General features: G+C 39.0%; 1 protein-coding gene across 1 annotated transcript; it reads left to right on the top strand.

Annotated features, from left to right (window-relative positions):
* Positions 1-4,449: 4,449 nt before the first annotated feature.
* On the top strand, positions 4,450-15,523 carry LOC139451065 (serine/threonine-protein phosphatase 6 regulatory ankyrin repeat subunit B-like). The gene is made up of 5 exons (XM_071232864.1): positions 4,450-4,579; positions 6,326-6,412; positions 8,975-11,029; positions 11,592-12,851; positions 13,464-15,523. The coding sequence occupies exons 1-5, from the start codon at positions 4,450-4,452 to the stop codon at positions 15,521-15,523; spliced, it is 5,592 nt and encodes a 1,863-aa protein (XP_071088965.1).
* Positions 15,524-16,463: the final 940 nt, after the last annotated feature.

The following is a 16,463-nucleotide window of genomic DNA, read 5'->3' as shown; positions in this document are numbered from 1 at the left end:
AACAATGATCTAACCTTGTCATGTCACTGCGTTACAACTATGATCTAACCTTGTCATGTCACTGCGTTACAACTATGATCTAACCTTGTCATGTCACTGTTACAACAATGATCTAACCTTGTCATGTCACTGCGTTACAACTATGATCTAACCTTGTCATGTCACTGTTACAACAATGATCTAACCTTGTCATGTCACTGTTACAACAATGATCTAACCTTGTCATGTCACTGTTACAACAATGATGTAACCTTGTCATGTCACTGTTACAACAATGATCTAACCTTGTCATGTCACTGTTACAACAATGATCTAACCTTGTCATGTCACTGTTACAACAATGATCTAACCTTGTCATGTCACTGTTACAACAATGATCTAACCTTGTCATGTCACTGTTACAACAATGATCTAACCTTGTCATGTCACTGTTGCAACAATGATCTAACCTCATGTCACTGTTACAACAATGATCTAACCTTGTCATGTCACTGTTACAACATCGTTCTAACCGTGTCATGTCACTGTTACAACTGGGCGGTCGGGTAGCCTAGTGGTTAAACCGTTAGCTCGTCATGCCGAAGACCCGGGTTCGATTCCCGACATGGGTACAATGTGTGAAGCCCATTTCTGGTGTCCCCCGCCGTGATAATTTCTGGAATATTGCTAAAAGCGGCGTAAAACCAAACTCACTCACTCACTCACTCACTCCCTCACTGTTACAACAATGATCTAACCTTGTCATGTCACTGTTACAACAATGATCTAACTTTGTCATGTTACTGTGTTGCAACTGTGCTACAACCATTTTCTCACTTGGTCAGGACAATATTTTTTTCGGTTCATTGAGGTATGAATCGAAAAAACGAGGTGCAAACTTTTGTAAGAATCTGCTACGCTACAGTCAATGCTTATAATTAAATTCGACAACGTAAAACATGTTTTTTATCTACAATAGTTTAACCCAAAACAGTTGCATATATCAAAACAGCCGAAAATGACGACATTGATAAACATTCCAGGTGTAGGAATACAATTTATGCACATAACTTGACACGCCTACACAGTCAGTAGCCAATCAACGGAGAGTGGGATTAAAACAATGTTCAATAATTAAATTTTCGTTGTGTTCATGGAAATTCCTGCATTCTGATTAGCTGAATTGGTCACGTGTTATTGCATTCATTTCCCAGGCTCACTCGCCTGTTTTTTTTCCCGCTCGCCTCGGTTCAACTTTCATGTCTTCGCGTTTCATTTCTAACTAGCATTTCTCCAACTGTTTTGCCGTAATCAGAGAAGTAATGTTTGAATCACGCAGTACATGACCATGTTATTTGAAACAGCCGCCTTCTCTCGGACATATTTCTTCCGGTTCGTTACAGTCTGACTGTTGCAAGTCTTTTCGCCTCTTGCCTTAATTGACAGGTCAAATGAACATTGTTTTAATCCCACTCTCCGTTGATTGGCTACTGACTATGTAGGCGTGTCAAGTTATGTGCATAAATTAAACGATCACCTGATTCATGTCACGCCACTGTATGTATTCCTACACCTGTAATGTTCATCAATGCCGTCATTTTTGTCTGTTTTGATATATGCAACTGTTTGGGGTTAAACTATTGTAGATAAACCATGTTTTACGTTGTCGAATTTAATTATAAGCATTGCCTGTGTATTTTTTTCGGTTCATTGAGGTATGAATCGAAAAACCGATGTGCAAACTTTTGTAAGAATCCGCTACGCTACGCGGATTCATACAGTTTGCGCATCGGTTTTTCGATTCATACCTCAATGAACCGAAAAAAATACACAGTCAATCCTTAATTGGACCTGTCAATTAAGGCAAGAGGCGAAAAGAACTGCAACAGTGAGACTCTAACGAACCGGAAGAAATATGTCGGCAGTTTCAAATAACATGGTCATTTACTGCGTGATTCAAACATTACTTCCCTGATTACGGTAAAACACAGTTGGAGAATGCTAGTTAGAAATGAAACCCGAAGACATGAAAGTTGAACCGAGGCGAGCGGGAAAAAAACAGGCGAGCGAGCCTGCACGTTTGCTGTTTCATTTCATTCTCGGCCTTCGGTTTCAAAGGGTAGTTTGGACAATGAATATGCATGAAAGTCGCTTAATGTCCTGTGCATGACGGTACACGTGAGCAGAAAGGGAATTTCCTCGACTGTTATATTGGGATTCCCCGACATTCCGCAGTAATAAAAGTAGTGCGCAGCGGTGGGCGTGGCTTAATTGTTTTTACATTCAATGGGAAATGAATGCAATAACACGTGACCAATTCAGCTAATCAGAATGCAGGAATTTCCATGAACACAACGAAAATTTTATTATTTCAATATGGCTTCAAGATGTTTAACACTAGGGGATATCCTACAACTGACTCATTTGACATGGACCTGGCAATTCCTTCTATTCAGAAAAGTCAGAGGTCAATGTTAAGAGAAATTTCACAAAATATGTGGTTACATTTTAAAAAAAGTAAAAATGCTACAATATTTTACCTAGTATATACCGATATATCTTCTTTAGGATGGGGTCCTATCTGGTAAAACAATGATCAAAGTATGTAAAAATGTAAAAAAGTTCAAGTCATGATTCAGGTTATTGTGAAACATTGTTATATCATTCACTGTCAGTTACTGTTGCACTTTAATCGTACAACCTGAGACTTGTCAGTTGTTTGCTCTTAGATCAAGGTCAATAGATAAGTTTCATTGTGAGTGTTAGTACTTTGTTATTTTCTTTAAATATATGTAGAATAATTTGAGACTAAATACCATTGAGGAAGTAATGTCCATGCATTTCATTTTTCATATTTGAGATAAATAACCACTACATGGATGCTTGAGGGTTGTGGCATGTATATACGATGGTCACACTGGCTAGTATGGTGGTTGACTGATAAGTTCTGAGCCTCACATTGCATGACAGTGAAATCTTTTGTTGTTAATATTACACAATGACATAGAGTTATATACACAAATTGTTTCACTCTGACCAGTCAGTAAAATAAGCCGAGGTCTGTAACCTTTGAAAACTTTAAGAACGTGCAGAGATCAAGTACAGAAAAAGAGCTTAAAATGCAAGTAAACTCAACTTGCAGTGTTTAACTTTAGGTCATACTTAATTACAAATGCTTGACCAAACTTAAATTTGAAAAACAGAAATAGCGTAAAACTAGTGATATAAAATGAAGGCGAAAACATCTCTAAAACACCTAAGGGTAAAAAGGGGTTCCAAATGTTTGACTTGCTGCGCAATTTCAACAATCAGGCCGGCACTCGGGCTGCGCAATTGCGTAACGGGTCATTTCCATTTGTTCCACCATATTATTGCGTTCATTGTGTGGAATAGGAGGGCAGCAGGAGATTTAGTCTACCCAAACAGAGGGTTAGTCATAAAAACAACAAGTTATATACATTAATTGTTATTTTAACTATTCACAATGTTTGGTGATCAAGAATGTACATGGATGTTATTTTTGTGGGTGTAACAGAAATAGCAACACTTTCTGATTTTTTTCTTGATTGAGTCCTTCCTTACATATCCTAAAAGCTGCATCACAAGATAGATTATATAGTAGATAGTAGATAGACGCTGCAACCAAGTCTACATGTCAGCCAATGAAAACACTTGTCTCACACCGCTGCGTCGGGAGCTTTAGGCTACGCCCTCAAATAGATTTATCTTGGAATCCGATTATGAAGCATGTGATTTGATCACTTTCAATACGAATGTTATGATTTTTTCTCTCTCTGGAATTGACTTATTGTATCTAGGAGAATTGATATTCGCAATAATATCGAAATCAATTGTTTCACCGTACTTGCACTTTAAGACCAAAAGCCCATCAATATATTACCAAACATGAATAAAGCGCTTGCCAGAAGCCATTTCGGCTCCAACAATCACATCAAAACAGCCGCGAGAACGTTTTGGACAGCCTAGTGGACATCTACGAAAATGGGAATAGCAAAAGTCTCTCAGTGTGGCAGGGAATGAAAATAAATCATTTTGATATTGTCTTCCAGTCAAGTATTTCTAACTGAGGCCCAATCACCCCTCATAATTGTATTTGATTCATTCAAATTAGTTATGACGTAAAACTGTTAATGTGAAGACATTTTAGTGATGTTTTTAATAACTTTTGGTTAACTTTAACAGCAGGAATATTAAAGATCATTGTGAATTTAGTAGACTCATCACCAAGATATTCGTTTCACAGAACTGTACTAAAATTAAAATGTGTCTGCTGCCATAAATAAAAGACGCTTGTCCAAACAAGTCGCTGCAGTAATGCAAAACAATTTTAATTAATAAGCTTTTAAAATTTAAATTTAATCCCTTTGAGAAATTTGGTGTTGCTTGATCAATGTCCCAGTCATAGGTATCACTGGTAGTAACTGTAGTTTGTTTTCAGAACAGTGAGAAATGGAAGGAAATCCTGACTCGCGTGACCATCAGATGACCAGACGCTTCACAGGGGAAGCAGCTGATTTGCTGAGGAGGACTGAACAAGGGAGACAACCTACTTCCACAACTGCAATACAGAACAACTACAGTGAGTATTTCAAACCTGTACAGTCATGCAGTCATACGTGAGATGAGAATGAGTCATACTGGAAGCTGATAAAACATAATGGATTGAGTTCGAAAAGGAATTGATAAAATGAAAGAGTCTGTAATGATATATTTGTTCCAGACAAAACTTTAATCAATGTTAATTGCTGTGAACTTTGATCTTGATAACGAAGGATTCAACTGAACTTACTAAATGTGTTTCTATGTAAGTCAATCATGTGAGGCCAAAAGGGGTTAAACGCCGCGTCCCATTTCACCTCACAGTCATGTGTTTTGCAAGGTGTGTGTGAATGGGAAGTAAATACATTCTCAATTTATACAATATATCTTTAGCTCATCTGACTGAAAGTCACTTGTCAAAGGGTGCTTGTACATTAATCCTAACTATGGTGTCATCTTATCTTAAACAAAATCACCATGGAGGCCATACAAAATGTCATTTCTGACCATCACTCAATCTGAAAAATTGACTGCAGGAAGAATGTTGTATTCTGAATAAGATATAATATTTTGTTTTTGATCAAGAGTGGACCTTTGACCTTCTGTTTTTTACATTGCTTAAACTAACAGAACAGTGGAGCTGCAGATTTGTAATAATGGCCCGACTATAATATCTGTAAACGATGCTCATGCACAGAATACTGGATTTTCCCCTGTGTTCTATGATTATGAGACAGGGGACTCTTTATATGACGAAATGGCTGCTGTCCAATTATATATACTCATGTGTTCAAAAGCTAATAATATCATTGTACTATCATGATAACAATAAGGTGTGTCTAACAGAATGGGAGTCAAGCGATGTGTTAAGAGGTTGCGATGTCACTCAATCTGAAATATGTATTGCAGCAAGAACGTTGTATGCTAAATAATATGTTTAATGTTGATTATTGATCAAGTGAGGACCTTTGACCTTCTTGGAACCCTGTTTTTTACATTACTGAAACTACAAGATTTGTGGAGCTGCAGATTTGTAATAATGGTCCGACTATAATATCTGTGAACGATGCTCACAGAATACTGGATTTTCTTCTCTGTTCAAGAATTATGTGACAGGGGACACTTTATATGACTTTTAATTCTTATTCAACTAATACATATACTCATGTGTACAAAGACTAATGTATGTCACTGTACCATCATGATAACAATAAGCTGGTTATTAACAGAAGAAGAGGTAGCGATGTCCTCGCTGGATGGACAACGTGATGGCAACAGTTAGAATCGCGAGAGATCTCGCAGTAAAGATTATGGACTGTTCTGATCTGGTTTTAAACATAGTGCACGGCAGCCATTTTGAAAATGTAAATTTAGCCCATATCTCAGCCATTTCTGCATGCTTCATTCCAAAATTGAATATGCAGCTAGAATATGGTACATGTATGTCGAGAAACATATTCTGTGTTTTAGGCATTTCAAGAATTTTTATATCAAGCTACAAGCTTTGGCCTTCAAAATATATAAATGCTCAATTTGTCATTAGCAATTTGTTCAAGTCTTGAATGAGGTCATAATTTTCAAGCGTATCTTGAGTTTTAACAGTTTTTCTATGACAAATTGGTAATTTCTAATTGACGGAACAAAAGAATTATAATAGCTTTTCATTATTTGCACCAGGATGTCATCTTATCTTCTTCTTTCGTTGACTATTATTATTATTATGGAAGGGTTTAGTCACTTGTATGTATCTGACAACAATGAGACCAGATTGTTTTCTTAGTTGCAGGTGGCCCATTGTCTCATGTGGACTTGACCAATGCTACCAATGTCTGCATCTCCGTCGGGGAACAAGGAACTAGATGTCTGTCACAAGGTGAGATGCCACTGGCATGCACATGCTGATAGGTGGAAGAACTGTTATTATAGGAATGAAAATATATAGGCTACTTTAGCTCATTAGGGAGGTTGCTGGCAATTCTATGAATACAGAATAAACTGGTAAAAAAGAGTTAATCCTCATATTTGATATACAGGTTCCTTTTATGTTGTTCAAATCACTGAAAATATATCACATGCTTTTAAAAATAATATTTAAAAATTCAAACATTACAAGAAGTTTTTCAATCCTGAATTCATGGCGAAAATGCTGCCAGAATAGGGTACACATTTCTAACGGTAATTGGACCGTTGTCTAGTGGTAGAGCGTCCGCCAGAGTGTGGAAGGTCGCGGGTTGGACCCTTGTCCGCGTCATACCAAAATACAATAAAATATGTTACTTGTTGTTACCCTGCCTGGCACGCCACGCACGACGGCCAGGCCAAGCCATGTCACGCCAGGCCAAGCTACACAACGAAATAGGACTTGATAGTCATTATTCTGTTGTCATCATGTAAAACAGAATACGAGGTCATTAAAAAACATAGCAGAAAATGTTTTGAGAACTTCAATTATTTTTGGTACAAAATAAGAGGTGTGGCCCCTGAATAAAGGTGAGCTTATGTGTGTTATTGGTTAAAAAGGGTTTAAAGTTTTCTTGTCAGATGTCAGAGGGACAAGGGCACATACGTATTTTGATGATGTATAGGACCGTACCGTGTTTGTGAATTATGTAAATTTGATATCAGTGTTTAAGCATTATCATCTCAGAACACAAAAGGCCCAGAGAACTGATATTTTGGTAGATTATATGCCACTTGTAATGGGGTGCACATTTAAACATTGGCAATTAGATTAAGATAATGTTTCATATTTAGAATGAACATAAAATATGTTCGGCAGAACAGTTCAAAAGCTGAAACTAGGTGTGAAAAGTAATGAATATTGGTTTGTTTTTGGACCTATTATGTGCTCTACAACTTTGGCCATTGTGGACGATTTTACGAAATTCAATCTCTCACATCTCTGAAACTTAACCTACTGTTAAGATACTTTACATGAATGTCTGTTAGCATTAGACTCGTTATTGATATACTGTCCTCTAACATCAAACAGAGCACATTACAATTAGAACATACCGCTTGATTGTACCTGGTCAGCAACAGTCTCTCAGAATATCAGAGTTAGTTGAGGTGAAATTGGGTTTAATGTCGCGGTCAAGATTACTGCATTTATATTATATGCAATGTGCATGTCCATGTCTGTATGGCTGCTTGTGCTAGGCTGGACTTTAACCTGGTTTTTATAGTCCTATCCAACTGAGATACCATGCCGCAGTTTATATGCCGCATGTATACCCCACACAGTATTCTGACTCTGAGCTGACCAGTCCTTGTTTTATCCCCTTAATGCTGAATGCCATGCAAGGTACAAGTACCATCTTTTAACATTACTTTGCCCAAGTTTACTTTGAATGTACGTGGTGAGCAATAATGCCTTTACACAATGTTTTTCATCTAAATATGTCAAAAGTTTTGGTCAGTTGATTGAATAAGGAAGAGAATTTATGGATGTCAACTTCTTTGTTATGAGGAAAACAACGTTTCAGAGTATATGCTTACTCCTTCATCAGGTGAATTAATGCTATGAGGCAGAGAGCATATAGATGTACACGTAAGAACAACAAAAGTAATATGATAACAAAAGGTGGAAACTTTACAAGGGAAGCCAACATATAATTGGCGCTGATAGGTGATTAGCAATGGACAATGGAAGGCAACAACTTAACAGATATTAGTGCTGATAGTTATGGACATGTCCTTACATGTACCTGTACATACATATGCTCTCGGGCTCATAGGATTCTGTCACCTGATGAAGGAGTAAGCATATAAATGTACTTTCGAAACATTGTGTTCCTCATAATAAAGAAGTTGACATCCATAAATTCTCTTCCTTATGTGTTTCACTTCTAAATGCCTTTCATAGATTTAATAAGTTGAAAGCTTGTATGAGTAGACTGAACCAGAACCAGAACAGATGGTAAACATAAGCGGCCTGATTAAAACTCAAACGCAAACAATCTGACTGGAATGTGGTGGCACATGGTCCTGTGCACAGCACACAGGTCACAAATTAGGTCAAGTTAAAGCAACGTTGACTCCTGAGAGTTTCTAGGGCTTCGGTCCTGCCCAACACTGAAGCAAATGTACCACATGTGGTGTCTCCTAAGGCAAGTGACTTTGTTCAAAATGTGCCTCTGTTCACCCAACAGTGAGTGGGTACCCGGTAGGATGAGATGGTAATGTGTCTGTTAACCTTCTAGCGCCTCACAGGCAGCATGGGTTGTATACTCCCCAGGGAGCTGAGAATGAAAATTGAGTGCTCACTGATCCATTGACCGGGGTAATAACAGTGTAGTGCTATGAGCATCCACTTGGTGAATATAAATGCACTTATTATTATTATTAATGATGCTTTCTACCCTGGGTCCAGATTGGTCTACTTACACACCAATTTAACATTCACACAATCGATGTGTTTCCCCTCTTCCCACAGAATGTTACTGCCAAAAGGTGGAACTGCTAAAGCAGTATTTTGTGGACATCCATGCCCTCCAGACAGCCCAACAGCTCCTTGAGAAGCATGGCCATGTCAGCATCTGTGGAGCTCCTGGAGATGGGAAGACCAGCATTGCTCTGATAATCTGTGAGGCATATCAACAAAAGAGATATGAAACAGTGTTTGTGGAAAACATTGAACGTTTTGACGTTGATACAATTTCTAAACGACAATCACACATGCTGGTTGTGTTTGATGATATATTTGGTTCTGTCACATTCAGTTCAAATTTGGAAAAACTACATAAATTGTTCAGTGACTTGAATGATAACCTTGCTAAAACTGCCGCTGATACAGAGAGGGAATCCAAGAAAAAGAAAGAGAAAAAATCAAAAGGTAAGGAAAAATACAATGAAGAAACCCCCATCTACAGACTGAAGCTTGTTTTTACATCTAGGACATACATCTGGAAGGAGGGATGTTCAAGACTACACCAGTACAAAGTGGAACTACTCAAAACCGAAGCTATACTTGATATGACTAAAGACTGTCTGACAGTTGAAGAAAAGAAACGTATGTTACAGTCCTACAAGAGCAAACATCCTACATGTGAAATCTCTGAAAAGGATATTTGTAGTATCATCGATTCAAAACACAACATATTTGGATTCCCTCTTATCAGCAAACTCTTTTTCACTCATGCAGTCTTCCAGATGCACAACGTAAAATTCTTCAATCATCCCCTGACCTACCTGAGAGGTGACCTTGACGCCATTGTCCGGGAAGAAAGCAACAGATCGGCAGCCATCATCCTCCTCATCCTGTGCGATGGAAACCTGAACCTTGTTTCTTTGCAGTCACGGAAAGCTGGAAATGTCATGTTTGGTGCTGTGAAGGAAGTAGTTCCTTGTTGTACAAGCACCGGGATTGCCAAGGAGATCAACAACTTTACTGGGGTTTACTGTACAGTCGAGGATCACATCGCATCCTTCTCTCACTCCTCCATATACGATGCTGCAGCCTGTGCTGTAGGACATCTCAATATTGTGTTGCTGCTGGAACACTGCTCCCTGAAGTTCCTGTATGAAAGAGTGAGGCTGGGTAAGAGTATACAGTCATCAGACATTGAAGATGTCACAAACATGATCTACATCACCCCCCAACTACACCAAACAGTAGTTGACAGACTGGTGGAAGGTATTCGACAAGGATGCTTCATTTGGTCAGTGAAACATCCAGTTCTCCGTGAAGAGAGGATTGCCTCCCTACTATGGACAGAGATTAATGATAACATTGTTGAGATTGTCCAACAAAAGGATAGTGACTCTGGTGAATGTTTTTGGTATTTGGCTTCCATATCTGAGAGTTACTTTCTATTCTCAAAGACATTAGAAATAGTTGTAAGACTTGGTGACTCTGCGCCTGATCTATATGACTGTGTGGTAGCCTGTGTTACACATGGCAAACTGAAACACCTGGAACACCTGGTTACAGTCATGAGTCTACATGGAGGATTCAATGTTGAATTTTCCATAGACGGGAAAACCCTCCTGATCATGGCTGCCGAAACAGGACAGTCAGAGGTGTTCAACTTCCTCATCCAGAAGGGTGCTGATATTTCAGTGACGGACTGGGCAGGAAACAACTGTTTACATTATGCCTGTGAATCAGGAAGCATGCCGTTGACAACAAAGGTGGTTGAAACTTGTCCTGTTTCAATCAATTCTATGAATTATAACGGATTAACACCTGCAATGTTTTGTGCAAAAGAAGGCTGCCTTGATATCCTGAAGTTCCTCCAAAAAAAAGGTGCCAATTTAACTCTTACCAACTATTACTTGACAAATTGTTTGCATTTGGCGAGTGAAAATGGCAATCTGTCAACTGTGAGCTTTTGTAATTCACTGAAAATATTTGATATGAACAAGAAGGAAACAATACAGATGCAAACACCAGCTATGATGGCATTGAAAGGAGGACACTATGATGTTTATCATCTCCTTGTATCTGAGGGTGCAGATCTGACCCTCACTGATGCAGACAACAGAGACTGTCTGATGTTGGCATGTGAGGGAGGAAACATAAATATAGTGAAACATGTCTTGTCACAAAGAAACACCAATTATGATTGCATTAAAAAGAGGACACTATGATGTTTATCATCTCCTTGTATCTGAGGGTGCAGATCTGACCCTTACTGATGACGAAAACACAGACTGTCTGATGTTGGCATGTAAGGGAGGAAACATAAATATAGTGAAACATGTCTTGTCAAAGAAAACATGGGACATCAACAGGCGGGGAGGATATTTCAAAGAAACACCAATTATGATTGCATTAAAAAGAAGACACTATGATGTTTATCATCTCCTTGTATCTGAGGGTGCATATCTGACCCTTACTGATGACGAAAAAAGAGACTGTCTGATGTTGGCATGTGAGGGAGGAAACATAAATATAGTGAAACATGTCTTGTCAATGAAAACATGTGACATCAACAGGCAGGGAGGATATTTCAAACAAACACCAATTATGATGGCATTGAAAGGAGGACACTATGATGTTTATCATCTCCTTGTATCTGAGGGTGCAGATCTGACCCTTACTGATGAAGACAACAGAGACTGTCTGATGTTGGCATGTGAGGGAGGAAACATATCTATAGTGAAACATGTCTTGTCAATGAAAACATGTGACATCAACAGGCAGGGAGGATATTTTAAACAAACACCAATTATGATGGCATTGAAAGGAGGACACTATGATGTTTATCATCTCCTTGTATCTGAGGGTGCAGATCTGACCCTTACTGATGACAACAACATAGACTGTCTGATGTTGGCATGTAAGGGAGGAAACATATCTACAGTGAGATATGTCTTGTCAAAGAAAATATGGGACATCAACAGGCGGGGAGGAGAGTTGAAAAAAACACCAATTATGATGGCATTGAAAGGAGGACACTATGATGTTTATCATCTCCTTGTATCTGAGGGTGCAGATCTGACCCTTACTGATGACGACAACAGAGACTGTCTGATGTTTGCATGTAAGGGAGGAAACATAAATATAGTGAAACATGTCTTGTCAAAGAAAACATGTGACATCAACAGGCGGGGAGGAGAGTTGAAACAAACACCAATTATGATGGCATTGAAAGGAAGACACTATGATGTTTATCATCTCCTTGTATCTGAGGGTGCAGATCTGACCCTTACTGATGACGACAACAGAGACTGTCTGATGTTGGCATGTAAGGGAGGAAACATAAATATAGTGAAACATGTCTTGTCAAAGAAAACATGGGACATCAACAGGCGGGGAGGATATTTCAAACAAACACCAATTATGATGGCATGTGAAGGAGGACACTATGATGTTTATCATCTCCTTGTATCTGAGGGTGCAGATCTGACCCTTACTGATGACGAAAACAGAGACTGTCTGATGTTGGCATGTGAGGGAGGAAACATAAATATAGTGAAACATGTCTTGTCAAAGAAAACATGGGACATCAACAGGCGGGGAGGAGAGTTGAAACAAACACCAATTATGATGGCATTGAAAGGAGGACACTATGATGTTTATCATCTCCTTGTATCTGAGGGTGCAGATCTGACCCTTACTGATGACGAAAACACAGACTGTCTGATGTTGGCATGTGAGGGAGGAAACATAAATATAGTGAAACATGTATTTTCAAAGAAAACATGGGACATCAACAGGCGGGGAGGAGAGTTGAAACAAACACCAATTATGATGGCATTGAAAGGAGGTCACTATGATGTTTATCATCTCCTTGTATCTGAGGGTGCAGATCTGACCCTTACTGACGACAACAACAGAGACTGTCTGATGTTGGCATGTGAGGGAGGTAACATATCTACAGTGAGATATGTCTTGTCAATGAAAACATGTGACATCAACAGGCGGGGAGGATATTTCAAACAAACACCAATTATGATGGCATTAAAAAGAGGACACTATGATGTTTATCATCTCCTTGTATCTGAGGGTGCAGATCTGACCCTTACTGATGCAGCCAACAGAGACTGTCTGGTGTTGGCATGTGAGGGAGGAAACACATCTATAGTGAAACATGTCCTGTCTATGAAAACATGTTACATCAACAGGCGGGGAGGATATTTCAAACAAACACCAATTATGATGGCAATGAAAGGAAGACACTGTGATGTTTATCATCTCCTTGTATCTGAGGGTGCAGATCTGACCCTTACTGATGCAGACAACAGAGACTGTCTGATGTTGGCATGTGAGGGAGGAAACATAAATAAAGTGAAACATATCTTGTCAAAGAAAACATGTGACATCAACAGGCGGGGAGGAAAGTTGAAACAAACACCAATTATGATGGCATTGAAAGGAGGACACTATGATGTTTATCATCTCCTTGTATCTGAGGGTGCAGATCTGACCCTTACTGATGACGATAACAGAGACTGTCTGATGTTGGCATGTGAGGGAGGAAACATAAATATAGTGAAACATGTCTTGTCAAAGAAAACATGGGACATCAACAGGCGGGGAGGATATTTCAAACAAACACCAATTATGATGGCATTGGAAGGAGGACACCATGATGTTTATCATCTCCTTGTATCTGAGGGTGCAGATCTGACCCTTACTGATGACGAAAACACAGACTGTCTGATGTTGGCATGTGAGGGAGGAAACATAAATATAGTGAAACATGTCTTGTCAAAGAAAACATGGGACATCAACAGGCGGGGAGGAGAGTTGAAACAAACACCAATTATGATGGCATTGAAAGGAGGACACTATGATGTTTATCATCTCCTTGTATCTGAGGGTTCAGATCTGACCCTTACTGATGAAGACAACAGAGACTGTCTGATGTTGGCATGTGAGGGAGGAAACATAAATATAGTGAAACATGTCTTGTCAAAGAAAACATGTGACATCAACAGGCGGGGAGGAGAGTTGAAACAAACACCAATTATGATGGCATTGAAAGGAGGACACTATGATGTTTATCATCTCCTTGTATCTGAGGGTTCAGATCTGACCCTTACTGATGAAGACAACAGAGACTGTCTGATGTTGGCATGTGAGGGAGGAAACATAAATATAGTGAAACATGTCTTGTCAAAGAAAACTTGTGACATCAACAGGCGGGGAGGAGAGTTGAAACAAACACCAATTATGATGGCATTAGAAGAAGGACACTATGATGTTTATCATCTCCTTGTATCTGAGGGTTCAGATCTGACCCTTACTGATGACGAAAACACAGACTGTCTGATGTTGGCATGTGAGGGAGGTAACATAAATATAGTGAAACATGTCTTGTCAAAGAAAACATGGGACATCAACAGGCGGGGAGGATATTTCAAACAAACACCAATTATGATGGCATTAAAAAGAGGACACTATGATGTTTATTATCTCCTTGTATCTGAGGGTGCAGATCTGACCCTTACTGATGACGACAACAGAGACTGTCTGATGTTGGCATGTGAGGGAGGAAACATAAATGTAGTGAAACATGTCTTGTCAAAGAAAACATGTGACATCAACAGGCGGGGAGGAGAGTTGAAACAAACACCAATTATGATGGCATTGAAAGGAGGACACTATGATGTTTATCATCTCCTTGTATCTGAGGGTGCAGATCTGACCCTTACTGATGCAGCCAACAGAGACTGTCTGATGTTGGCATGTGAGGGAGGAAACATATCTACAGTGAGATATGTTTTGTCAATGAAAACATGTGACATCAACAGACGGGGAGGAGTGTTCAAACAAGCACCAATTATGATGGCATGTGAAGGAGGACACTATGATGTTTATCATCTCCTTGTATCTGAGGGTGCAGATCTGACCCTTACTTATGACGACAACAACAGAGACTGTCTGATGTTGGCATGTGAGGGAGGAAACATAAATATAGTGAAACATGTCTTGTCAAAGAAAACATGTGACATCAACAGGCGGGGAGGAGAGTTGAAACAAACACCAATTATGATGGCATGTGAAGGAGGACACTATGATGTTTATCATCTCCTTGTATCTGAGGGTGCAGATCTGACCCTTACTGATGACGACAACACAGACTGTCTGATGTTGGCATGTGAGGGAGGAAACATAAATGTAGTGAAACATATCTTGTCAAAGAAAACATGTGACATCAACAGGCGGGGAGGAGAGTTGAAACAAACACCAATTATGATGGCAATAGAAGGAAGACACTATGATGTTTATCATCTCCTTGTATCTGAGGGTGCAGATCTGACCCTTACTGATGCAGAAAACAGAGACTGTCTGATGTTGGCATGTGAGGGAGGAAACATAAATATAGTGAAACATGTCCTGTCAATGAAAACATGTGACATCAACAGGCGGGGAGGAGAGTTGAAACAAACACCAATTATGATGGCATTTAAAGGAAGACACTATGATGTTTATCATCTCCTTGTATCTGAGGGTGCAGATCTGACCCTTACTCATGACGATAACAGAGACAGTCTGTCCTGCATGTGCAGAAGGTCACATAGTTATCAATGAAACATGTGACAGATGGGAGGAAACATTAATCTATGCTGGTTATGTTGACATGAGAGAAAAAAAAAGTATGATGTTTATGCCCTTCTTGTGTCTGAGGGAGAAAAAGATATTGTTATTACCTGAGGCAATAAGATCAAAATGTCTTTCTGTATGATATCCTATGTGAATAACAATATGACAATTCTATCAAAATGCTTAATATTTTGTCTTTGTAGTTGTATTGTTGACATCTGTTATAAGGGGTGCTACTTGAATAATGGCAGCGACTTATGAAGAAGATGATGTTCAATGGCTCACTATCTAGGCTACAAATTTTAACGTTGCAGGTTCAATCCCATTGAAATAGAAGTAACATTTCACAACATTCCGCTCATTTCCTTAAGTTAGAATTGTAATGTTTGTTATATGGATTGTGTTCAAAGGCAAAATAAATATCTATGACAGAGAGACTTTCTAGAGCACATCCCTTTCTGGAGAATATCCTGGGAACAGAGGGATATTCAATAAAATGTCCCTTGCCAATAGTTTTTTCTATGAAAACAAGCCCCCTTAAATTCAATAGCATGGCATTACTAGAGGTTCACTTAAGTAAGTTCTATACACATAGCTGCAGAGGTCCGACCCTTATGCTGGAGCAGTCCAGACTTCTTTCTATTTGAGCTCCTCTTGAGGCTATTTTCTTTCTCTCGATAGGAATACTATTTATACACAGGTTGTGATACCACTCACAGTCCTCATGGGCAACTCTGACATTACCACAAGGTCTCAGCTCATTCTGAACAGTTATGAAAATTAGATACTTCAAGAATATTTGGTAATAATATCAAAGTGCATTTTCTGAAATGGTTATACTTGAGTGAGTCATATGATAGTTCTATGGAAGGACATTTGAATCTGAAATGTGCCTATAGTTTCAAATTTGTATTAGAGTGCACATTTC

The sequence above is a fragment of the Haliotis cracherodii genome, unplaced genomic scaffold (assembly GCF_022045235.1).
Source record: "Haliotis cracherodii isolate W230 unplaced genomic scaffold, xgHalCrac1.p SCAF_8, whole genome shotgun sequence".
Lineage (NCBI taxonomy): Eukaryota > Metazoa > Mollusca > Gastropoda > Lepetellida > Haliotidae > Haliotis > Haliotis cracherodii.
The sequence above is the reverse complement of the archived record's forward strand: the minus strand, read 5'-3'. Positions and strand labels throughout refer to the sequence as shown.

Coding starts and splice junctions, on each gene's coding strand:
- LOC139451065 (XM_071232864.1), top strand. CDS start 4,450: ATGGAAGGAAATCCTGACTCGCGTGACCATCAGATGACCAGACGCTTC. Junction 6,413..8,974: donor AACTAGATGTCTGTCACAAG/GTGAGATGCCAC, acceptor CTCTTCCCACAG/AATGTTACTGCCAAAAGGTG. Junction 12,852..13,463: donor GATGTTGGCATGTGAGGGAG/GTAACATATCTA, acceptor CATGTGAGGGAG/GAAACATAAATATAGTGAAA.